The sequence below is a fragment of the Leucopleurus acutus genome (assembly GCF_964270905.1).
Source record: "Leucopleurus acutus genome assembly, chromosome: 2".
Taxonomy (NCBI): Eukaryota; Metazoa; Chordata; class Mammalia; order Artiodactyla; family Delphinidae; genus Leucopleurus; species Leucopleurus acutus.
Window position 1 is genome coordinate 118,859,581 of NC_139143.1, and position 26,381 is coordinate 118,885,961.

Genomic DNA, 26,381 nt, shown 5'->3' on the forward strand with positions numbered 1-26,381 from the left:
AGAAGGAAATCAATGAAAACAAATCCAAATTAGTTGTCATTAAAAGTAATCAGGGCTTCCCTGGTGGCGCAGTGGTTGGGAGTCCGCCTGCTGACGCAGGGGACGCAGGTTCGTGCCCCGGTCTGGGAAGATCCCACATGCCGTGGAGCGGCTGGGCCCGTAAGGCATGGCCACTAAGCCTGCGTGTCTGGATGACTGTGCTCTGCAACTGGAGAGGCCACAACAGTGAAAGGCCCGCATACCACAAAAAAAAAAAAAAAAAAAAAAAAAAAAGTAATCAAAGTTCCTGATCTATTCCTGATGAGTTTAATTTAAAAAAAAAAGAGAATTTATGAAAAAAAAGGTTATGGTTGGAGATCTACTCTTAAATAAATATTCAATGACACTTATTAAAGTGGCCATTCTGATAGTTATAAGGACCGCTGCCATGGGATTTTACAGTGGAGGAGAGAGATGGGGCTCAACCCCTAATATAGCATGGGCAAGTGAGAATTTGCAGGGTAGGGGTCAATGGATGGAAAATTACTCAAAGAAAACAATAGGGCTAAGGGGAGTTTTGGCTACATTGACCTTGCAGGATTCTTGCTGAAAAAGGGCCAGGATGATCAGACATCACCTGGGGAGTGGTGAAGGATGAGGAACCTGATCACATCTTGGAGGGGTGGCAGGGGCGTGGAGTGGTTCTAGTTAGACTGACTTAGCAGGGTTCTTGCTAAAAGCGGATTTTACAAGAAAGTGCACATGTGAGCCTAAGAGAAAGTTTCAGGAGCCTGACCGAAGTCTGGCCAAGCAAAGAAACTTTACTTCGAGTGTTTCCAGTCACATTTGTTTTAAGAGCTTTCCCAGGGCTTTTTCAGACCCGGGATCCATTCTAGAAGAGTCTAGTCAACAGTCCACTAATTTCATAGCAATTCTCCCAAACTGGAAGGCCTAGAGAGGGTACAAGGCTCATGCTTGAAAAATCTTACCCTTCCTGATTTCTTTGTATACAAAACTTAGAATAGGGCTTCCCTGGTGGCACAGTGGATAAGAATCTGCCTGCCAATGCAGGGGACACGGATTCGATGCCTGGTCTGGGAAGATCCCACATGCCGCGGAGCAATTAAGCCCATGCGCCACAGCTACTGAGACTGCACTCTAGAGCCCGCGAGCCACAACTACTGAAGCCCGCGTGCCTAGAGCCCATGCTCTGCAACAAGAGAAGCTACTAAATGAGAAGCCCGTGCACTGCAACAAAGGGTAGACCCCGCTCACCGCAACTAGAGAAAGCCCGCGTGCAGCAACGAAGACCCAACACAGCCCACCCCAAAATAATAATAAATAAATAAATAAAAATTAAAACAAAAACAAAAAACTTAGAAAGCTGAAGGAGAGGACTGCGCGCTCACCCGCTTCCAGGCACTTTACCTCCAGCCTGTCTCTTTTACCCCCGCGAGCAGAGAATGGAAGCCGGGAACCCACGCACTCGCACCTCCCGGGTCCGCAGCTCCTGGCCAGCCCGAGAAACCCGAGGAGGGTGGAGCGGGTCACCTTACTGGTACAGGGAGGGGAGCGAAGGGAGAGGCGCCCAGAGAACGTCGACGCCGCCGGGCTCCTTCAGGTGGCCTCCTTCGCCGCAAGTTCTGAAAGACGGCTCCAGAAAGGGCGTGGAAGGGAGCGGAGCGCTGCGGCGGAGGGTCACGGGTTCAATCGGCCGGAGGAGGGAGGATGCCAAAGGCGGCGGCTCCTGACCACAGGGCTCACGTCGGGCCCCGGGATGAGCTGAGCCTCAGAGGCTTCTAGGGCTGCTCACCGGCCTCGGACAGAAGGCCGCCCCCACGCTCACTAGCCGGCGCCCCGCTTCCCCCTCCGCGCGCTGCGGACGCAGGTGAACCGAGCCCCGAAACGCCCGGAGGCATCAGGTGTCGTGGGAACGGCGCCCGCAGCGCGAAGGGAGAGCCCGCGACGTCTCAAGCCGTCGGTGAGACACGGCGGGAGGGTCGGGCCCCGGACGGCGGCGCCATGGAGGGGACACAGGTGGGAGCGGGGTGCGAGCTGCAGCGGTTCGGCCCCGCGCCCCCTCGGCCGCCCGCCCAAGGTCAGTGGCGGCGCCCCCCCGCCCGGAGTAGCCGGTACTCAAGCTGCGGCGCCGGGAGACCCTGACGCGCCACCATCCCCCCAACCCCGGGAAGCCACCTGTGGGCGGGGCCTCGCCTGGGAGGCCTGGGAAAGGGGCGGCCGTCGGCCTGCGGCCGGGGGCCGCGGGAGGGGGAAGCTCGGAGACACTCTGCAGCTTGCACAGCCAGACTGTGCAAGCCAGACTTGACTCAGTGTCCCTTTATTAGAGGGTAGGGGGAGGATGGACTTGGGGCCCAAAGCCGGCGTCCCTGCGCTGGGCGAAAGTAGCTTCCAGCCGGGCTCGGGTCGTGTAAGGAGCTCGCGTCCCTGTCATCAACTGTGAGGCTTTTACTCTTTACACATATTCCTCGGTTTTCTTTAGTTTTCTGCAGTTCATTCCAGTTAAGCCCCTCCTCGCCGTGAATAAGGAATCTCGGTGTGTTTGTAGATTCTAAGACCGGATATAGTATCGCGGACTTTCCTGACCCGCGTCTCCACCGACCCTGCATCCTGCGCTGCCCCCCGGGTGGGTGTACAGGATTGTTGGGCGACACTGTCAGCGGCTAGGGGTCTGGACAGTCTCAGTTTTTAAAGTGCACCTTCAGAAGGCCTTCTCTGACGGTAAACTAAGGTTTGCAGAGAGTTTAGCGGTCAGTCCTTGTGAATGAAACATCTTACGGTTCGGGACAGCTTGGTGCGATGTGCTAAATAAATTAATTGTGGTTGGTTCTTTTTCTCTTTGTTCCTGTGGGTTACTGTTACACGGCGTGTGGCTAGTTTGTTTACAGTTTAATTTTACCTGTATCAAAATACAAAGCGCTGAATGTGACCTCAAATCTGTCATTCACCAACATGCTGTATTATTAAGAGCTTCATTATTATGTTACTGTTCATATGCGAGTTTCCATGAACTCGCGTGAATCATCTTCCTTATAAATCCCATAGGTAAAGTCTCCTTAAATGCTGGTGAAAAATATACCTTTTTGAAGAAGGCAATAAAATGTTCTTGAGTGAAAATCCTAAGGGATTAACTTTTTTCTCGCCCTATGTCTTTATGAGTTATTGTACTCGGACTTTGACAGGCATTTTAATACCCACGCCAGCCATACCTTAATGAGTTCTATCATAATTATTTCATTCTGAAGGTACTGCATATGCTACTGTAAATATGTTTCATGCTCTATTGACTCAGCAATATCCTTCTTTCTTTCTTTTCTTTTCTTTTTTTTCTTTTTTTTTGTCTGCGAGGCATGCGGGATCTTAGTTCCCCCACCTGGGATCAACTCGAGCCCACTGCAGTGGAAGCACGGAGTCTTAACCACTGGACTGCCAGGGAAGTCCCCTATCCTTATTAACCTTTTCATTCATCAAGAATTTTAAAACCTTCCCCATGGATAGTTTTTATAGCCAATATCTACTTTTGCAGATGTTGGGTTTGCTAAGAATGTTTGATTTCAGAACCAGATGTCGGATTCTAGACTTGGAAAGCACCTAGACAGTGACTTGTTAGATATTGTGTTAGTACAGTTTGAATCCTCCACGCACCCCATCCCAGTCTCTGAGTAGAAGTTATAGTAAAAATATCAAACAGAGCCAGCCTTACTATTCTATAAAAAAGAACTCTCCTCTCCGTGGTGGTGTGGGGTATTTCATTTTGAAAAAGTTTCCATAATATCAATATTAGCCTGAGGGAAAATCCAAGACAGTTTCCAGTTTCTGGAGTAACTTCTTTATCACTTTGGATAAGCTGACTATGAAGACAATAAAACCAACCCTATCCTCTGCAAAGGGATTTAAAAAAAAAAAAAGTATGAAGTGCTTTGAAAAGTAAAATGTGCTACATAACTCTAAGGCCTTCAATAAAAAGCTAATACAAGTGATGTTGCTGATCGGGACTTGGACTTAAATTGAGATTCTGAGTTCTCCTTTTCAGACCTCCTTTGTTAAGTCCCCTGAAGCTCACACTGTCTCTTAAGAACCTTGTTGGCTGTTTAGGAAGCTGCTCTGTCTGCTGGGGCTGTAGGGAAAGTGAGGCTGCTTGTTTAGTGTTAGACCCTATGCAAGGGTTTTATTTGCATTTTCTCACTAGAAACACATGAGGGTAGATATTCTTATTCCCATTTTGCAGAAGAGAAAACTGAGGCTCAGACAGGCTGAGTGACTTGCCTAAGGTCACAGAAGTGTCACATTGTAGAACCAGGATTAGAAACCAAACAGGATCTGGTTCTCTACATCAGCGGTCCCCAACCTTTTTGGCACCAGGGACCAGTTTCGTGGCAGACAATTCTTCCATGGACTGGGGGGAAAGGGGAGATGGTTCAGGCTGTAACGTAAGCAATGGGGAGCAGCAGATGAAGCTTCCATTGCTTGCTCGCCACTCACCTCCTGCTGTGTGGTCCGGGTTCCTAACAGGTCCCCGGAGCTTGGGGACCCCTGCTCTTCATCACATCTTTTACCTTTAACTCAATGGTTTAAAAATTTTTTTTTGATAATCTGATGAAACGGTAAGTATCTCCCCAGGAAAAGTGGCCATATCCATATATCTACAAAATTTTGCGTATAATTTCTGAGTCCAGCCTACTCTCTGACACCTTACCAGTGCTTTCAGGACACCCTGCTCTAACTATACCTGTTACTGAATGAGGCAGAAAGCATATAACATTCTCTATATAGGTACATATAGTCTTTTATTAATAGCAGCCCTTGAATTTGGTAGTTTTCAATTGGATAAAAATTCACTCAGTAACTGAAACCAAAAGAAAAATCACGTGCTATGTTCTAACTGATTTTGTAAGCATCAAAAGCGCAGTTTATTTTTTTGTAATTGTAACCACATTCTTTTTATTTATTTATGTAAACCCCACATTTGTTTATTTATTTATTTTTGTCTATGTTGGGTCTTTGTTTCTGTGCGAGGGCTTTTTCTAGTTGTGGCAAGCGGGGGCCACTCTTCATCGCGGTGTGTGGGCCTCTCACTATTGTGGCCTCTCTTGTTGCGGAGCACAGGCTCCAGACGCGCAGGCTCAGTAGTTGTGGCTCACGGGCCTAGTTGCTCCGCGGCATGTGGGATCTTCCCAGACCAGGGCTCGAACCCATGTCCCCTGCATTAGCAGGCAGATTCTCAACCACTGCGCCACCAGGGAAGCCCCCTCTTTTTATTTTTTATTTAAAAAATTTTTGTTTTATATTGGAGTATAGTTGATTTACAATGTTGTGTTAGTTCCAGGTGCACAGCAAAGTGATTCAGTCATACATATACCTATATCTATTCTTTTTCAAATTCTTTTCCCCTATACGTTATTACAGAATATTGAGTAGAGTTCCCTGTGCTATACAGTAGGTCCTTGTCGATTGTCTATTTTGTATATAGTACTGTGTATATGTTAATCCCAACCTCCTAGTTTCTCTCTCTCTCCCACCTTTCCCCTTTGGTAACCCTAAGTTTGTTTTCTATGTCTGTGAGTCTGTTTCTGTTTTGTAAATAAGTTCATTTTATCTTTTTTTTTAGATTCCACATATAACTGATACCACATGATATTTGTCTTTCTTTGTCTGACTTCATTTAGTATGATAATCTGTAGGTCCATCCATGTTGCTGCAAATGACATTATTTCATTCATTTTTATGACCGAGTAATATTCCATTGTGTATATGTACCACATCTTCTTAATCCATTCATCTGTCAATGGATGTTTAGGTTGCTTCCATGTCTTGGCTATTGTAAACAGCGCTACAGTGAACATTGGGGTGCATGTATCCTTTCTAACCATGTTTTTCTCAGAATATATACCCAGGAGTGGGATTGCTGGATCATATGGTAGCTCTATTTTTAGTTTTTTAAGGAACCTCCATACTGTTCTCCATAGTGGCTGTACCAAATTACATTCCCATCAGCAGTGTAGGAGGGTTCTCTTTTCTCCACAGCCGGCATTTATTGTTTGTAGATTTTTCAATGATGGCCATTCTGACTGATGTGAGATGATATCTCATTATAGTTTTTATTTTCATTTCATTAATAATTAGCAATGTTGAGCATCTTTTCGTGTGCCTCTTGGCCATCTGTATGTCTTTGGAGAAATGTCTATTTAGGTCTTTTGTCCATTTTTTGATTCAGTTGTTTGTTTTTTTAATATTGAGCCACATGAGCTGTTTGTAAATTTTGGAGACTAATCCCTTGTCGGTCACATCGTTTGCAAATATTTTCTCCCAGTCTGTGGGTTGTCTTTTCATCTTGTTTAGGGTTTCCTTTGCTGTGTAAAAGCTTTTGAGTTAAATTAGGTCCCATATGTTTATTTTTGGTTTTATTTCCATTACTCTAGGAGACATTGAAAAAGATGTTGCTGTGAGTTATGTCAAAGAGTGTTCTGCTTATGTTTTCCTCCAAGAATTCTATAGTTTCCAGCCTTACATTTAGGTCTTTAATCCATTTATTTGTGTGTGGTATTAGAGAATGTTCTAATTTCATTCTTTTACATGTAGCTGTCTGGTTTTCGCAGCACCACTTATTGAAGAGACTGTCTTTCCTCCATTGTATATTCTTGCCTCCTTTGTCATAGACTAATTGACCATAGGTGTGTCAGGTTTATTTCTGGGCTTTCTATCCTGTGCCATTGATCTTCAAAGGTGCAGTTTAGAACAATGGTGCTTATTTGAAAGCTGATCTTTTGTCTGGACTTCATCAACTATCCTGCAATAGCAAAGAACATAGATGTTGCCTTCATTTACAGTTTTTTTTTTTTTTCCTCCTAGAGATGGCAAATCCTGAGGCTGTTATAAGTAGCTGCAGCTCTCATGAAGAAGAAAATCGCTGCACTTTTAACCAGCATACATCTCCCTCTGAGGAGCTTCTATTAGAAGACCAGATGAGGCGAAAACTCAAATTTTTTTTCATGAATCCTTGTGAGAAGTTCTGGGCTCGAGGTAGAAAACCGTGGAAACTTGCCATACAAATTCTAAAAATGGCAATGGTAACCATCCAGGTAACGATCTCAGATCATGAGATTAGCGAAGTCTTCTTTTACTAACAAAGAGAATTATGGACAGTTTTATTTTTTATAACTTTTAACTGTATGCATAATAAAGAACAATAATTAAGGAGATATGCAATCTTAAACCCTCCCACTTCAATATTTGTGAAAGAAGACTTTGGTTTTTTTGTTTTCTCTCTTTTCCTTCTCATCTTTCATGAAGTTATAATTTTACTCACATAATGTAATTGGTTTGCAGGAAAAGAAAATTTTAATATTTGGCTTCCAATCAAGAAGCTTAGCTGAAGGTTTCTAAATCAACTATGGAAACTAGCTATTGCCCAACCAGAGGATTCTTTTTTTTCCCCTAGTTAGTTTCCTGAGAATTTCTGTCTCTTCAGAAACTTCAGGATTTTTGTTAAGAGTATTTGGATTCTCACGTCCCTGTGATCATGGGAGCCCTGAGGTGGAAGAATGTGGAGTTGATTAAAAGGAGTAGCATAGGTAGTGAAATATGAGACTTCATTTCAGGAGATGTTGAATCTCATTTCCTTGCCTTCTCTTAACATTTTGGGGGGAAATTATATTTTGTGATTCTTTATATATACTTATGATTTACTCTTGTGAAGGTATGTTTTCCTGCTGGTGAGAGTAACTATCTCTTGTTAAAAGCAAAGGGGCAAAAATAAAAGATTTTAATAGGAAAAATAGATGTGATACGTTTATTTTTATTAATACTTTCTCGTAATTTGGTGAAAAATGCATAAGTACATAAACAACTGGTATTCAAGGAGAATTTTTTTAACTCCGAAATTGCTAATCTTAACTGATAATTGAGAACAAATGCTTAAGGTATTAGAAGCTAAGGCTATTTCTACAGTCATATGAAGTTGGTGAAATTCTTGCCTACGTTTCTGATGCTAGGTGTTGTGTAAAGGAAACTGACATTTGAGTGATTATTTTGTTCCAGGACATTATTTCATTTAATTTCAACAATACTTCTATTGGATAAATACTGGAATCCTTTGGTTTACAGAATAAGGAACTGATATTTATAGAGCCACGTGATTAGTACTGACTAGTACGGCCACTGGCGGAATCAAGACTTTAGAGGCACGTGTTCTCTCCCTCTAACATATCAACATAAAAATGGATGTTCAGTTCTCAGTATATTTGGCAAGCTGGAATTGAAATTCTTAACTTCCAGCTGATAATGTGGTGTGTCACAATAGTGAAAATATTTATCTGTGTTATTTCTGATAAGTTGGAGGGAAAGCCTGTGTCAGTCGAACATGAATATTTTCTACTTAGAACGATAGGTACCACTTGTGTGTTTACTGTGTTTCGGCCTAAACATTTTATATCATCACATTCACTTCTTAAAACAAATCAGAGTTAGGTAGTAGTATCTCCATTACACAGATGAAAACACTGAGGCTTAGTGAAGTAAAATAACCTGTCATAGTCAGGAAACTAGAAGAATAGAACTGAGATTCAAACTCAGATTCTATTCCCTCTAAGACTTATGTTCTTTTTTTTTTTAATTTTTAAACATCTTCATTGGAGTATAATTGCTTTACAATGGTGTGTTAGTTTCTGCTTTACAACAAAGTGAAGCAGTTATACATATACATATGTCCCCATATCTCTTCCCTCTTGTGTCTCCCTCCCTCCCACCCTCCCTATCCCACCCCTCTAGGTGGTCACAAAGTACCGAGCTGATCTCCCTGTGCTATGCGGCTGCTTCCCACTAGCTATCTATTTTACATTTGGTAGTGTATATATGTCCATTCCACTCTCTCACTTTGTCCCAGCTTACCCTTCCACCTCCCCATATCCTCAAGTCCTAAAAGATTTAGGAAGCTCATCTAACTTTCCTGTGTTTCCTAGGGTGGTCAAGAGGAAAATTGACTAACAGTTTAAGATGTTAAGCCTGTTAGTAATAAGCATATAAAAGGCATTTAGGTAAGTTTTTTTAGTAACTGAGGGTTTTTCTTAACTGTGATGTTTCCTTAATCTACATTGGAACAATCAAACAAATATTACATAAAGACTCTGTAATTGAGCAAATGAGGGTGACTTGATGACAGATTTCCTCTTTTCAGGGAAAAGACAGTGGTATTTCTGTTAAGTTGGAGATTTTGTGTCTGCAGCAGCAAAAGAAAGATGACTATGATGATAGGCACCCTACTAAAAGTTTCCTTTTCACACTGCCTGGCTCAGTCTCTGAATTATAGTAGTTCTCTCTGCCAGTGTACTCTTGTCTGCCCCTAGGCCCTTGAGGGCAAGAACTGTGTCTTCTAGCTCGGTGCTGGCTTGTGAAGGTATTCATATATTTGAATGAATCGGTAAAAATATCTTTGGGAATTCTCTGGAGGCTTTTTAATCATCAGCTTCGATAGATGTAAAATCCCTGGAATATGAAGCTATCATCTTACTGAGACTTAAATAGGACACAGCTTAAAGAGGCTCTTTAGAAATGAGAGTCGAGTTAGGTAGAGAGTGATGACATGTGTGGGATACAGGGCATACGTCACAAGGGGAGGTGAGAGGCGAAAAGATTGGTCTACTGTCTCTATTTTTCCCTGATCAGACCCTGGATACTTTGTGTAGCATGAGCTTGGATAGTTAGAGCTTGGATTTAGTCTGTTAGACTTGGGTTAGAATTTTGACTATATACTTGCTACTGATGTGACTTGTAAAAATTATTTAACTTCTCTGAGTCTTCATGTATGCATCTGTAAAATGGGTGTATTAGGAACTATGCTGTGGTATTAGTATGAAGAAATTTCCTGCAATAGTGTATGGAACATAGGTTTTCGGTGGTGTTCCCCTTTTCCATATAAAATATATGTTGCCCCCCTTACTCTGCTATCTAAGTTAAAATATATGTTCTAAACTTACAGCGTGCACACACGTGTGTGTGTGTGTGTGTGTGTGTGTGTGTGTGTGTGTGTGTGTGTGAGAGAGAGAGCAAGAGGACAGCTGAGTTTCATGTAAAACTCTGGGGTCAATCCTGCATGAATGTTAAGGATACGTTACGTTAATACATTTTAATTTAGAGATGAGTTGAAATAATATTTTTATTTTTGGCCTTATTGTCACAGTTTTGGTAGTTAGACCTAGGAATATAGTTTGATTATAGGACTTAAACTTATGTAAGATATTTCTTAGGTTGTATTGTACACCTGCTTCAAGACCTTTTTGTTCTACAGAATTCATTTTGAACTCTTCTATTTGCCATTCAAGCCCCTGCACCATCTGACTCCAGTCTTTCTCTTCACATTTTTTCTCACTATTTCTCTCATTGAATTATGCTGGTGTCCTCAATGTCTCCCCAAAGTGCTAAGTTCAACTCAACCTTCTTGGCCTTTCCCCCGTGTTCCTCAAATGTCCCCTGACCAAGTTATGCACATATTTTAGGGTTTCTATTATTCTTTCTTCCTTAGAGAAACCTTCCAACTTCCTTAGTCAGTTACCTTGCTTCTCTGAGCTAAAGAACTCCTAAAGGGCTTCTCTGAACTCCTAAAGCTTTTGTTGGTAGGGAAAATGTCATAAGTGGGATCATACATGAAAATAAATGTTGAAAGTATGCAAAATCGCTTTCTTTTATTTTAAAACTAGAAACCCACCTTATCTTTAAGGACAAATTAATTCACAGCTGCCAAACTTTTAATTTCTATTGAATATATTCAGGATTAATTAGGCATTGAATCTTGAATAGATGAATTGATCATTTTATGCAGAACTTTTATTTCATTACTTTTTGACCCTCTTACTTTTTCTTTTTTTCTTTTAAGCTGATCTTTTTTGGGCTAAGTAACCAGATGGTGGTAGCTTTCAAGGAAGAGAACACTATAGCATTCAAACACCTCTTCCTAAAAGGATATATAGACCGAATGGATGACACATATGCAGTGTATACACAAAGTGATGTATACGATCAGATCCTCTTCGCAGTGAACCAGGTAAACAAACACATGCATTCTTCACTTGGGAAAAAGATTAGACTGGAAAATTGTTAGCAATGTACATAATAGAAACTGACATTCAGTTGCACAAGGGTGAACATTTTTTAATGAAATATGTAAATGACATGTATAAAACAGTTAAATTTTTTTTAACGTTGCCAACAAACTTTAACAGAACTAGAAGTTGAGAAAAGCTTTTCTTTAGTAACAGAAAGACAGAAACTTTAAAGACTTAATTAAAAGAGTCAGAGCTAGGGCTTGGCATGAGAACCTCAAAGGTTTAAAATGATTAACCATGACCTTGGCTGTAAGTAGTCATTAAGGCTTCAGAGCTTATACTTTCAGGGACCCTTAACAAATAATGAGAATATTAACTTTGCAGAGTGTGTATAGTAACCAAGACCTGAAATTTCATTTAAAAAATAAGTAAGGTCTTTATGTCATACATGACAATGATTTTATTGTAATATTGATTAACTGCCTCAAAAAGGAAGCTTGTTTTTCATACAGATGATTCAAGTTTCTATTCAGAGTTTCTGATCAATTTGTTTTTGCTACAAATAGTACTTTCTCAAGTCCAAAATCTCCTATTTTGTGGGAATCGTTGGAAGCTTTCTTGAAGTCAGTATTGCTAACCTGAGTTAGTCTGTAGATAACATTTCAAAAACATTACAACTCTTCTTCAAAAAATTATTATAGTCCAATTATGGCTCTCCTTATCCTGGAGACAAACTATGCACAGTGAGATAAAATACGTATTTGTGACGCTAAGGCTTTCTGATCGCATTCAGATTACAAAAATTGGCCAGAAATCTATAGTAATAGAAGTAAGCTAAATATGTTGTTAAATAGAAATACGCCCTACAATTTGTAAGGTAAAAAATAGTAAAATGCTGGAGATATTCAGCTTTGACATTCTTGTTTTAAGATTATTAAGTTCATCTAAAGCTACGCTGAACCAAATTGGTAGTTTGGTTTTGGGCGGGTAGAGGCAAGATGTAAACAGTTCATTAAATTCCTCCTAAAATGTTTTTACCTTTTTTATATAGTAAGCCTAAGAGCAGTCTTAAAAATATAATATTTGGCAGTCAGGCCATTCTGTTTATCAGATTTCCGTGTTCTTTACAGAATTGCATGTAGATTCCTTGTGCTAGTATATAGGTAGATAATATTAATTGGGGTGGGGTTTACTTAGGGCAAGTGACTCCCTACCATCTTCTGGGCGCTATCAGGCATTTTATTTTATTTTTTTTGAATTTTATTTTCTTTTATTTTATACAGCAGGTTCTTATTAGTTATCTATTTTATACATATTAGTGTATATATGTCGATCCCAATCTCCCAGTTCATCCCACCACCACCACCCCCAGCCCCACTTTGCCCCCTTAGTGTCCATACATTTGTTCTCTACATCACTATCAGGCATTTTAAACTGAAGGTAAAAAGTATCTTGAGGGCTTCCCTGGTGGCGCAGTGATTGAGTTCTGCCTGCTGATGCAGGGGACATGGGTTCGTGCCCCGGTCCGGGAAGATCCCACATGCCGCAGAGCGGCTGGGCCCGTGAGCCATGGCCGCTGAGCCCGCGTGTCTGGAGCCTGTGCTCCACAATCGGAGAAGCCACAACAGTGAGAGGCCTGCGTACCGCAAAAAAAAAAAAAAAAAAAAAAAAAAAAAGTATCTTGATCACAATATTCATAAATAAAGTTTTAGTTGTTAATGAGGTCAGTTATTCTACACGATTCCAGAGAACTGAATAGAGAAAATATAGACTGATATGAAAGAAAGATCTTTGTTTTCTGTAAGGAAATCTCTTGATAGTTGCGGTGATAGTCACCAAGGAGAATGAACAGATAAGACAGTAGCTTCTCAGTCCTTAGAGCTAGTTCCATGACTAATTAGTTTTCCTGAACAGTAGAGCCCTAAAATGCCATCTAACTGCATAACCTCTAGGGTTCATCCTGATCCAACACAGGTTATAACAGCATCACTTTGGTTTAGTATATATGTTTATGTATTTGAATATCAAAGACCTAGTTATTTTTATACTATGTCCTGGCTCTTAGCAATCAGTCATGTTTGGGCCATCTTTACTGGGTTCCTTCTTTCATCCGCCCCTTCAATTAAGGCAGTCCTCAAAGGTTTGTCCTTTTCCTACAGAATTTCCTCCTCTACACAGCCTCAGCCACTGCCAGGAGAGGTGACCCTGAACCATTTGCTCACACTGCTGCATGCAGACAGCTCACGAGCACTTCAGAACCACTCCGACCAAAACGGGTTCCTGTTCTCTTCCCACCTGCTCCCCAGACATGTTTCTCTTTCTGATTACTTGCTTAGATTTAAAGGTCTCAGGGTCTTGGAACCATTTATTCTTGCAGCTCAGACATAGTCTGTATATCCCTACTTCTGGTTGGCTTCCCTCCTTCCCCTCCCTACCATTTCTTGACTGTTTTCTAAAGGATTCATCTAAAATCACAGATTTGATTGCATAATACTCCTCATTTTATACATATAACAGCGTTAAGTGCCACATATTAATATATTTATTCCGGGAAGGTGGAGGTACATCCCAGGCACTCAGATGTTTGTGAATGAATGAAAGAGCTCAAAAGATTCATGTGTTGAGATCAGGTAATCACAGAGGGGCCACAAAAAATCCATCTATAATCAAGGAGCAATCGGTTTTAATCTGCTTTACTTTGGGTGCCACGTTACTCAGGTAAGGATCTTTAACGTGTTTTTATATTGTCTTCCAAAGGGTGACCTGGGGCCCATGGATCTGCGTGAAAAACTACTTCCCTCAAGGCAGAGCTGCAGAGGCAAGTAGGGTCAGATGTCCAGCCTGATTAATGCCCCACAGAGGCCATAGTCAGTTAGGTGCCCCATCAGTCAGTCCTACAGGTCACCTGCCTTTCAACGATAGTCCCACACCACATTCCGGTCCCAGAGTCCTCTGACTCAGGCTCCAGAGCTGCCCTTTAGCTGGACATGGTCCTGCCACTTGCCCCTGAACTGAAAAAAATGCATAACCTAAAAGCTGAGAACTATGTTTTATTCAAGGACATCGCTGCAGACTACAGCCCGGGAAGACGCCTCTCAGATAGCTCTGAGGGACTGTTCCAAAGAGGGCTTTTGCTGAAACAAAACAAAACAAACAAACAAACAAAAATCCATGTAATGAAACATCAAAAGATTACTGCTAATCATAAAAAAACCCAGATATCTCAAATTAATGATTTTAGTGCCTTTCTATGTATGGGAAGATGCAAGAGCCTGGGCTCATGGCAGTTATTCCTTTGATATGCATCTTAACTATCCAGGACCAGTAATCTGTTTTTCTCCATCCTGAATTCCCCTCAGAGCACACCCGTGATGCCACTGCAGTGGCTGAAGGCTTGATGGCAGGCAACACTTATTGTTTATTGGAGTGGCAGGCAACACTCTTTGCCTACAACATCCATCTCCTGCAGGTGCTCAGACCTCCATGAGGAGCCTTATTAAGATAGCAAGGAAGTCTGGCCGTAGCATCACTTATAACGTTAGCATGTACCTGAAGTCCTGCACTTTGGCTCTTTTGTGTCTCAAGGTCTTACAAGGTTTAAGACACAAGTTTCTAAGGTAGGAGGTTCAGATCTTTAAGTAAGTCCTGTGGGGACTGCCTCACAAGGAGCGGGTGCTCAGAAGGGCTACAGGGCCCCATGTAGGTGCGACTGCTTCATGACCCCTGCTTGCCTTTCTGGCTTTACCTCCCAGTACACATCCCCTATTCCAGGCACCCTGGTACTTTACCACATTCAATATCTTTTACGTCTTTTTTCATTTAATGTACTGTTTACCTCTTACTCCCCGACACCCCGATGTAAAACTACCAGTTTGGCTCAGAGTAACTTTATAAAGATTTAAGACACTTATTTCCTTGTATGGAAAACAAACAGCTCAAAACTGAATATCTCCAGCGTTATACTATTTCCCCCTATATGTAGGACATAATGCTGTTTAATGAGTGATGCAGCTTAATTATATCACTGTAGATTTCTGGCTCATTTTCCCAATCCCAATGCTAGCAGAAAGGTTGGTGCCATAATCACAAATCGTATCCTAGGAACTTACCATCTTGGTGTGCATAGATTAGCTCTAGCGAACAAAGATCCACTATCACAGCGGTCCCTAACCTTTTCGGCACCAGGGACCGGTTTCTTGGAAGACAGTTTTTCTACAGACCGGTGGCGTTGGGGATGGTTCGGGCGGTAATGGGAGCAATGGGGAGCGGCAGATGAAGCTTTGCTCACTTCCTGCTCACCTCCTGCTGTGCAGCCTGATTCCTAACAGGTTGCGGACCGGGGGTTGGGGACCCCTGCACTATCATGTTATAGTGATTTTCACCTCACTGTTAATTTGACTGTGTCTCATACTGTTACCTGAAAACTGGGTTTGCCTCTTGGTGGATGTCACACCAAAAGACACAACCGAGCCAAAGGTCAGGAGAAGGAAGGATTTATTACTTGCAGCAAGTAAGGAGAACACCAGGGATCTTTCCCAAAGCAGTGTCTCCTCAAACAGCAAAATTGGGGAAGTTTTAAGCTAAGGGTACGTGTATAATCATGAAGGAGCTTGGGCGGTCAACAGAGTCCAAGTTTTAGTTGATTGAAGTCACGAGGGTCAGAAAAGGTTAACATCATCATCCCTTAGATTTCAGTTGACCTGGCAGTTAAGTGTTTTGGGCTAATCTTTACCATGGAAACAGAACTGGGAATCTTTACAATTGATGTATTATCTTTGCTGTTGTTACTTCTCTTGCCTGTTTCTGCATTCTATTGTTCCCTTAATATTATTAATTACTGAGACCTGTTCAAGGACCAACATTCGATCACAAAAAGGCTTAGGCCAAAAAATGGCTTCTCTTATATCAAGAAAGCCATGCCTGTTCTCTTTCTCCAGGGACCTCCCCTACCCTATCTGCCTACAATACCGTTCTAAGTGCTGGGGTTAGAGCAGTGGACTTGATAAACTCCTTGCCCTGTGGAACTTACATTCTAATGGAGGAGATGGATTTTAAACAAGTTTAGCCAAAATCAGTTGATTTCCAACAGTGATGAGTGCTATGAAAAAAAAAATTAAGTGGCATAAAATATTAACAATGGACTCAGGATGGTCAGAAAAGACCTCTCTGGGGACTTGAAGTCTGGGGAAGAATATTTCAGGTTGAAGGAGTGACAACAGCAAAGGCCCTAGAGGCTAGAAAACATTTAGTATGTTTAAGGCAAGTGTGCAAAGGAGTAAGGGAAGGGCCAGGGATAAGGCTATAGGTCTCTCAGGGCTTAACAGGCCCTGGAAAAGAGCTGTGAAGTTTATTCTGAGAGAGAAGAAGCCATGGGAGGGCTTTCGGTAAGAGAAAATTGCTATAAAAGTGACCAAGCTGTGTTCTTACAAAGATAAAGATTTAAAAAATACATTATTTTTAGACAAAGTTTTGCTGGTTACCCTGGAACAATTTTATCCCATTTCCTATATTATGGTAAAGCAGAACTCTGACTTTATAGTAAATAGTTCAAAGATAAATAAAATTTATATTCACATTAAATGTAAAAGTCAGTTCCTAAACATAGTTCTTTAAAGGAGGAAAGAACCTGAGAATTTATTTAAGGTTAAATTAAGCCTTTAATTTTGCAGATAAGAAAGCAGCAGCTCATAAAGTCTATGACTTGCTCAAGGTCACAGAAATGAGACCTGAACCCAGAACTCTAATTAATTCAAGAGTGCTCTTTGACCTCTGCAGTCCTGGTGCACAGTAGCATGTTAATTACTCTGCATATTAGCGTGCAAGTCTCCACATGGACAGGAGGTGGGAACCTGCCGTTTCAAAGGCAGGGAGGGAGGGGAATCATGGCTTCACTTCCACCTGTCTGGATGTTCCACTTTTTCTGTTTCTCTTTTTGGTTGAAGTACTTGCAGCTACGCAACATCTCAGTTGGGAATCACGCTTATGAGAACAAGGGCACGGAGCAGTCAGCCATGGCCATCTGTCAGCACTTCTACAAGCAAGGAAACATCTGTCCTGGAAATGATACCTTTGACATTGATCCAGAAATTGAAACTGGTGATGTTCTTCTATAAGCTAGAACTTCCATTTTTAACTCCTTGATTTATACTTATTTATAAATCAATTTATACTTATTTATACTAATTTCATCTCTGAAAACATTGATTTGGCCTGTGCTGTTAGGTCATAGTAAGCACTTTATCAGAGTTGTGTCAGGTACTTCACTATAACTCATGATTCTTAAAACAAACAAACAAACAAAAACCCCCACAAAAACCAACGAGGCAAGTTTATTATTATCCTTGTTTTATAGAAGACTGAAGTGTGGCTCAGAAGGTTAAGTGATCTGCTCATGGTGGAGCTAGTAAGAGGCAGTGCTGAAATTTGACCCAGGCCATGCCCTTAGCCACTTTATTCCACAGCCTCTCTGCTGGATAAGCCAGTTAAACAGACAGATATTGTCCTTATAAAACAGTTTGCTTGCAAATTCTTGATGTATGTAAAACTCTGCTCAACAGCACTTCACTATTCAGTGTCTTTGGGGTAGGCTGGGCCTGGGGGGCCGGGCAGGGAATGAAAACCAGAGCTTAGAATAGCACAGCTTATTCTTATTAGCAAAGTTCTATTTGCAGTTTGTATCTAAAACATTAACTTAGGTCATCGAGTCAAAAAGTAAGTACTTTTAACAATAGCCACTGGGACTTTTTCTTTGAGAAGAATAGTAAAGGGTATAGTACTGACTAGTGAAAACCTTCTAATATGCTATCTTCCTTTTTTAAAACAGTGTTTATTGAGGAAAAATTGTCAACATAATATTTTTTTAAAAAGATCCTTTAAACATAGAAAATTTTATCTTAGACGCTACAGATGCTTCAAACATATGCTTAGGATACAAAAAGGAAGAAGGGCCTCAAAGTTTAGGCTTAAAAAGACAGAAAGGAAGATGGCATTCTGTAGAAGACTAGTTAGATAGAGTTCAGATTTTTCTCTACCCCCATCCACTCCAGAAATGTTATAGTCACGTATTAAAAACAAATAAATCACTGTAACCACGTGGTATGGATGTTTAGCTTTAAAAATCATAATTTACAAAAATACCAGAATCTGAATATCTAGTTTTAAACATATGATCCTTTCAAGATGCAGTTTTCTGTATTTATTTTAGGGGCTATATTATGGTTTGTTCCTTTCTGTGGCAGAATGTTTCTTTGTGGCACCAGATGAACCTTTTCACATTGGAACACTAGAAGAAAAACTCAAGTTACTGCTGGACTTTCACAGGTGAGGGAACAGATGGGAGTGTAACTCATGTTTGTGTGTATACGTTTTCACTGCACTGAAGTCTCCTGTCTTCTAGACTCATAACAGTGGATCTGCAGTTTAAATTGAAGGCCATTAATCTGCAGACTATTCGTCATCACGAGCTCCCGGATTGTTACGACTTTACTCTGACTGTAAGTGTGGGCTGGGCTGAATTTGATTCCTATCTAGAGAAAAATAGTTTTATCTAGTTACAGACTTATTTACTTGTATTAAGGGGTGATCAAATGTATAGGATGTTCCCATCCCACTTGGATGTGCACAGGGGAAGCATTGGTTCAGCTAGCTCTATTTGGTTATGAAGTAGTCCCTTCTTATCTGCGGTTTTGTTTTCTGAGGTAAGTTACCCTAGGTCAACCTCAGTCTGAAAATATTAAGTGGAAAATGCCAGAAATAAATTTTAAATTGCATGTCATTCTGAGTAGCATAATGAAAAATTTCTGACCCTCCCCAGATATGAATCATCCTTCGGTCCAGTGTATCCTACCCATGAGTCACTTAGTAGCTGTCTCAGTTATCAGATTAGTTGTCCCAGTATCACAGTGCTTGTGTTCAAGTAACCCTTATTTTACTCAATAATGGCCCCAAAGGGCAAGAGTAGTGGTGCTGGCAATTCTGATATGCTAAAAGATTCCTTTAAGTGAAAAAGTGAAAGCTCTCAATAAAGAAAGAAAAAAAATGTATGCTAAGGTTGCTAAATCTACAGGAAGAAGAAATCTTCTATCCATGACGTTGTGAAGACAGAAGAAGAAATCCATGCTAGTTTTGCTGTTGCACCCCAAACTGCAAAAATTATGTCCAAAGTGTGTGATAAGTGAGTGGTTAAGATGGAAAAAGGCATTTAATTTGTACAAGATATTTTGAGAGAGAGAGAGAGACCACATTCACATAACTTGTATTATAGTATATGTTATAATTGTTCTATTTTATTATTAGTTATTGTTGTTACTCTCTTACTGTGCCTAGTTTATAAATTAAAACTTTATCATAGGTATGTATGTATAGGAAAAAAACATTGTATATAAGGTTTGGTATTATCTGCGGTTCCAGGCATCCACTAGGGGTCTTGGAATATATCTCCTATGGATAAGGGGTGGCTACTGTACTAACTTGTTTACTTGTTATTTATCTGTCTTCTGTACCTCAGTGTAAGTTCTCCGAGGGCAGGGACCTTGTCTTGTTCACTGCTGTGTCTTTAGTACCAAGGTCAGTGCCTGGCACAGAGTAGGTGTTCAAATACAAAAGGAACAAAGGTTTGTAGGCTCTGTATGGTCAGCTCTCAGCAGTCAGTGGCAGTCTGCTTAAGGTCATTGCCAAGGGTTCTTGCTACCCAGTTTCCTCACTGTGGATGTTTGTAGCCTTTGGGTTTTGCTCACAGTGCCTCCCTTGTGCTGCCTCTAATGCTCTGGTTAGCTTCCTCGCCTTCAGCCTACCCTATCACATCTATGTTCTCTGTCTTCCAGTTGCAGATGGAGCTTTTGATGCTCTCTAGGCAGCACAAGATGCCCCTCATGTGAGTTCATCACTTCACGGGGATCTGAGTCAGTAGTAACACAATGCTGTATCGGCATATGCAGGACAGCATTTGATAACAGCTTGCCTTCATGTGGTCCAAATTTCTATTACTTCAGCAGTAGTTTATATCAAAAGTTATGTCCACGATACTCAACTGATTGGCTGTAAGAAATCAAGTTTTCAGAAATGGAGGTTAAAAATATTTTCAGAATATAGGACGATGTAATAATTATGCATATTACTTAATAAGAAAAAGCACTAATTCTATAAGACTGTTTTTATTTGGGCTACAGATTTTGATCTTAATATTAACCAGCAAGTTATGAATTTTCAAAATTACTTGATTTTTAAAAAATTGAGCTATTATACACAGTCTTCTCTCTTCTCTATCTGTATCTCTGTCTGTCTGTCTGCCTCTCTCTTTCTCTCTGTCTCTCATGGAAAATGATACTTTTCAGAAGTCTTATAATCCTTGAAGGCTTTGGTCAACTGACAGCTCCTTCATGGACCCTTTTGTGATTCCTCAGTTAGCAATACATTCTGTGTTCTGAACTCCCAGATTTTGTTTTCATTTTTATATTTTGTATGTCTTACCACCTTCTCCTTTGTTTTAGAATTTTGTAGGTCTTTATCATCAACTCTACTAGACTGAAAGCTCCCTGAAGGCAGGAACCATTTTATCTTTTCATCCCTCAGAGAACATAGTAGGTGACTCAAATATTTGTTGATTGAGTAAACAAAACACTAGATCCTTTGTCATGACTCACTACATCAGTAAAAGCAACTTGGCCTTTAGCCACATGCAAATGTAATATTTTTGCCATTCTTGTAGAATTATCCCAAGCTATATCTGTGCAGTGTGGATTTAGCAGTGCATCTCCCAGAACTGTGGTGGAACTTATATCCTATCAGGTAGTTTGATAATAAAAGCCATTAGTGCAACTTCATTGCCGTAAGTAAACATGAACTGGGGCAGCATGCCTGATATAAAATGCAAGGTCTTTGGAGTCAGACAAGCCTAGATTTTAATGTCAGCTCACCAGTAAGTAGCTATGTAACTTTAGGCAAATTACTTAATTGGTTTGAGCCTCAGTTTTCTCATTTGTAAAACAGAATTAATGCCTACCTACCTGACAAAATTGTTGTTGCGATAGAAGATAACATATATGAAGGACCTACCAAAGTATATGGTATGTAGTAGATATTTGATTCATTCAACAGCTGTTTATTAAGCCTATCCTGTGTGTGCCCAGTTGGATTTATAATGTAAAAGTAGTGCATTAGCATTCATTCATAGTAGTTTGATAAATTCTTTCATCCTGTATTTTGAAGCTCTTTATTAGGTGTATAAATATCTAGGATTCTGTGTCCACTTGAGCTGACTCTTTTATCATTATGAAGTGGCACTCATTAACCCTAGTCATATTCTTTGCTCAAAAACTTACTTTGTCTGATGTTAATATAGCCATTCCAGCTTTCTTTTGATTAGTGTTAGTATGGCATATCTTTTCCCACCCTTTTAAACTTATTTGTGTCATATTTAAAGTTGGTTTCTTGTTAGGCAGCATATAGTTGAGTCTTGCTTCTTTTGTCCAACCTAAAAATCTCTACCTTTTAATTAAGGTGCTTATTACATCATTTAAATTGCCTGTGATTTTTAATATGATTCTTCTTTTTCTGCCTTCTTTTGGATTGAGTATATTCTAGGATTCCATTCTATCTCATATGTTATCTTATTAACTATAACTCTTTGTTTTATTATTTTAGGGTTTCTAGTACACATATATAACTTATTACAGCCTACCTTCAAGTGATGGTATACCACTACATGTATAGCATAAAAACCTGACAGTATATTTCCATGTCTCCCATCTTGGCCTTTGCGTTATTGTTGTCATACAATTTACTTCCAGATATAAACTGGAACAATACATTGTGATTATTTTCACTTTAAACAGTCAGTTATCTTTTAAAGCAACTTAAATAATTAAAAGTCTTTATATTTGCCCATGTAGTTATCATTTCAAATGCTTCATTCCTTTGTGTAGCTCCAGGTTTCCATCTGGTATCATTTTCCTTCTGCATGAAGGGCTTCCTTTAACATTTCTTATAATGCAGATCTGCTGGTAATAAGTTCTTTCAGCTTCTATATGTCTGAAAAAAGTATTTCACCTTCATTTTTTAAGGATAGTCTCACTAGGTATAGAGCTCTAGTTTGACTGTTTTTTTCCCCAGTACTTTAAAGATGTTGCTCTTTTACAAACTAAAAATACAAACAATACAAACTGCTGTCACTGCTAAGAAATCTGCTGTCTTCTTCATCTTTGTTCTTCTGTATGGGATGTATTTTCTCCCCTCTGGCTTCTTTAAAATTTTTCTCTTCATCTCTGATTTTAACAATTTGATTCTGATATGTCTTGATGTAGTTTTCTTCGTGTTTCTTGTATTTGGGGTTCATTGAGTATCTTGGATCTATGGGTACATAGTTTTCATTATATTTGACATTTACTCAGTGTTATTTCTTCAAATATTTTTCTGTCTCTTTCCCCCCATTCTTCAGAGATTCCAATAATATGTATATTTGGGTACTTCAAGTTGTCCCACAGCTCTCTTTCTTTTTCTTTTTCAGTCTTTTTTTTTCTCTTTCTTTCATTTTGAATAGTTTTATTGCTGTGTTTTCAAATTCACCAATCTTTTTTTTCTGTACTATCTAATTTGTTGTTAATTACACTCAGTATTTTTTCTTCTTCATTTAAAGAATTCAGCTTCTTCTAAACCTTACTTAGATGTGATTGACATTAAGCCAAAATTTATTTAATGAGCACCTACTATTTGTAAGACCCTGAAGCTTTTTCTGTGGGAAAAGCATGGTTTTTCCTTGGCAAGGATTTCTGACTCATTCAAATAATACTGAGCATCTTCCTTATGTGAGGCTGTGGGCTGGTTCCCTCAGCAGCTATGGAGATGGACAGACACTAGCAATGTCCTTGGTTGCTTGTCAAGGGAAGAAACTTACAGTCCAACATGAGGAGAAACAGAGTAACTAAACTTATTAAGTTTATTTGAAATGGTATCTGATTACCGCACATGAAGATTTTCAATAAAACTCATTTAAATGACAGACTTTAAAAGAACTTTTCTTTTTCTTTAGGACTTGAGAGAAGAGGCAGCAAAAACAAAAACAAAACCCCCAAACCAGACTAATTTCCTTAGCTTGCCTTCTTGGTGTATGCAAGGGGAAAGTGGGAGGAGCTAGAAGGGGAAGACAATGGAAGAACTATGAAAGGTGTTCTGGCATGGCTTTGGTGCCTGGTGTCCCAAAATGGTTATCGTTGAAGCCAGACATGCTGTTGGTTCCCTGTGACCACACCTTTTGTAATACATATGGTTCTATAGTGATAAAGAAATCTGGTCCTAGAAGGAAAATCAAAAAAGCTCCATTTGAAATGTTTCAAGACAGAAATAATGAGCATCTGTGTTAGTAAGAATTACAACAACATTAAAAATCTATCCCTAGCTGAGGCCCGGCTGGAAGGCGGAGGAAACATACTTGTACTCGCTCTTGCCCATTGTAAGAGGGAATCTAGAGGTGCTTAGAATGGGAAGGAGGGGGAAATTCTTTTGTTTTATAAGTGGTTCAGGGCTTGAATACTGTCCTGGGAGCAGGATTGTAGAGACTAAATGTTCTCTATGGAAGATCTAGTTCAACTTTCTCAGCTCACAGAGAAATAAAAAGAACTTCCCAAGGTTGAGCAGAGTTAGCGACAGGTCAAAGATGAGAGTCTGGGTCTCCTGTAACTTTGGAAGAATTGTTTCCTAATTAATGCATAGAGGCATCTTGGCTTTAAAAACTATAGGTATGGGCTTCCCTGGTGGCGCAGTGGTTGAGAGTCCGCCTGCCGATGCAGGGGACACGGGTTCGTGCCCTGGTCCGGGAAGATCCCACATGCCACAGAGCGGCTGGGCCCGTGAGCCATGGCCGCTGAGCCTGCGCGCCCGGAGCCTGTGCTCCGCAACGGGAGAGGCCACAACAGTGAGAGGCCCGCGTACCGCAAAAAAAAAAAGAAAAAAGAAAAGCTATAGGCATGTTTTTTACCCTTTTCCTGTTCTTCACAGATAACATTTGACAACAAAGCCCACAGTGGAAGAATTAAGATAAGTTTAGATAATGACATTTCCATCAGAGAATGTAAAGACTGGCACGTATCTGGATCAAGTAAGTGATGAATTTTACTAGTTTTAAAGATGGTTATTAAATAATATTAAATGGCTATTAAATTACTTGTCCCAAGGATGTGTGGAACATTAAATGAAAGAATTGGACCATACCCAAGTCCCTAATTCTCTGCAAGTAGATCAATTCATTGTAGTTGTCTGATGTTCCAAGTAATTCCCAAGTTATTAGTAATCACAATGGCTTTTCCTGCCTTCTCCATGTGCCCTCACTGGCCTATTCCTTACCAAAAAGAAAAAAATGCTTATAATCCCCCCAGCAAAAAGAAAATCACATATACTCAAACCAATATTTATCGAGTGCTTATTGCATAAGTATAATACTTCCACCTACATCTTCCTCACTTCAATATTTTAAAATATCTTTGAGGTAGGTAACATCCCTATCTTTACAGATGAAGAAACTAAGGCTCAGTGAATTTTGGTGTGTATGGGGTCATACAGCCAGGGAGAAGTCAGGTAAAATTTGACCCTGAAGTATCCCACACCTTATAATTATCTTCTATCTAGGTCAAAAAAGTAGACGAAATAAGGAAAGGGTGCATTCCTAGAAATATGGACACAAACTCAGGTATAAACTGAATATCACTGAGAATTTTGGAGCTGAACTGGATAAAACTGACTGGGAAGAATTGATCTAATTTCCTAGTCCCTTATATTGATATGTGGTGGTGTGTTGTGCTAGATTTTAATGATTAGGTCAGAGGGTCTCAGATTCTATTGAAAAGAAGCATCATTCTAAGTACCTGCTAAGATGCAGTTTCTCCAGCTTCATACAAGACAGTCTGTAGATCTGGGGGTGAGACCCAGGAATGTGCAGGGAATCCTTATTCAGACCATACTTGTATAATAATTGCTTTAGGGTTTCCTACTAATGGATTCACGAAGTTCAGATGTAGTAATGAGATAGTATGAGTAAATAAAATAAAATAAAATTTCTTCATTCTTTTCACTAATAGGTAACTTCAAATATATGAAGATCTTGAATCACAAACTTTTATTTCAATCACAAAGTTGTTTGTTTGAAACACAAGCCTGTTTTGTCATCTGTAAACATTGTAATACTTCTCCACAAACTTGAGAATAGGGAAAATGAGAGCATATGAAGGTGCCTGGAACATAGGCTTTCTCTCAAATGTTTGTTTCTTGAATTTTAAGTTTTTCTGAAGTAGATTTAGTCCTTCGTGTGACAATTAGATGCCTCTTGACAAAATTACGGGATGCTTCATTTCAGAATAGTCTTGAGTTCTTTCTATCAGCATAGAGCAGTACAACTTGTTAAGTAAAGACATGCTCTGTAAGAGAGCATGTGACGGCCAGCCCTCTGCCCACCTCTCTTCACCTGGCTCTGCTCATGCTGGGAGGACTGATTCCCAGAATCTCTGCATGGGTGGCTCTGCCTTGTCACTCAGGTCTCAACTAAAACCCACTGCCTCTTTGGTGAGGCCTTCCTTCATTGTGCAGTATAAGTGAACCTTTCTTTTCCCCATTCCCCCACCCAAAGCTCCCTCAGCAATGGTGGTCAAAATTTAGTGTTACCTAGAGAGCTTAGGAAAACACAGTTTCTGATTCACTGGGTCTAGGGTAAGGCAGGAGAATGTGCATTCCTAACAAGTTCCCAAGGGATGCTAAGAGCCACTAACACAGAGTGATGGATGCTGGAGACAGACTGCAAAGGTTTGAATCCTGACTTTGCCACTTACTGGCCGTGGAACCTTGGGCAAGTTCTGTGACCTCTCTGTGCTTCAGTTCTCACCTGCAAAGTGGGATAATCACATCTACCTCGTGGGTGTTGCTGTGAGGTGCAAGTGAGTTAAAACCTATAAAATTCTTAGAACTATGCCCAGCAGGAAATGCACTCAGTACATGTTAGCTATTTGGATTTACTTTATTCATATCTCTTACTCCTCTCAGAAAATAATTAGTTCATTTACTTTTTCACTTTTTTCTCTTATATCGCTGGAGTAGAATAGAAGTTCCACAAGGTCAGGGGCTTCGTCTGTCTTGTTCACCCATTATACTCTCAACATGTAGAAACACACCTGATGCTTAATAAGTATTTTATACCTAGATAAGTATATTTAAATAGGATATGCAGGAACCCTAACGGTATTAAGAACAAAAGACTACAAGTTGATAAATAAAGATCTTTGATGGATGGTTGTGATGATTTTTAAAAGAAGGACTTTTAGTCTTTAAATACTCATGGAAGAATCTGTATCAGAGCCTATTCTCTTTGTT

General features: G+C 40.2%; 1 protein-coding gene across 2 annotated transcripts in view; it reads left to right on the top strand.

Moving 5' to 3' along the window:
* Nucleotides 1-2,001: 2,001 nt before the first annotated feature.
* Nucleotides 2,002-26,381, top strand: part of MCOLN3 (mucolipin TRP cation channel 3) — a gene marked incomplete at both ends in the record, with an annotated part of 31,985 nt that continues 7,605 nt past the window's right edge. The window contains 7 exons of one of the 2 annotated variants that reach the window (XM_082861963.1): nucleotides 2,002-2,077; nucleotides 6,847-7,076; nucleotides 10,865-11,032; nucleotides 16,976-17,129; nucleotides 18,272-18,353; nucleotides 18,430-18,526; nucleotides 24,024-24,123. In XM_082861963.1, the coding sequence (XP_082718089.1) occupies nucleotides 2,002-2,077; nucleotides 6,847-7,076; nucleotides 10,865-11,032; nucleotides 16,976-17,129; nucleotides 18,272-18,353; nucleotides 18,430-18,526; nucleotides 24,024-24,123 (907 nt within the window). Of the gene's footprint in view, nucleotides 2,078-6,691; nucleotides 7,077-10,864; nucleotides 11,033-16,975; nucleotides 17,130-18,271; nucleotides 18,354-18,429; nucleotides 18,527-24,023; nucleotides 24,124-26,381 lie in introns of those variants that run through there. The other variant, XM_082861964.1, reaches the window with a different exon arrangement.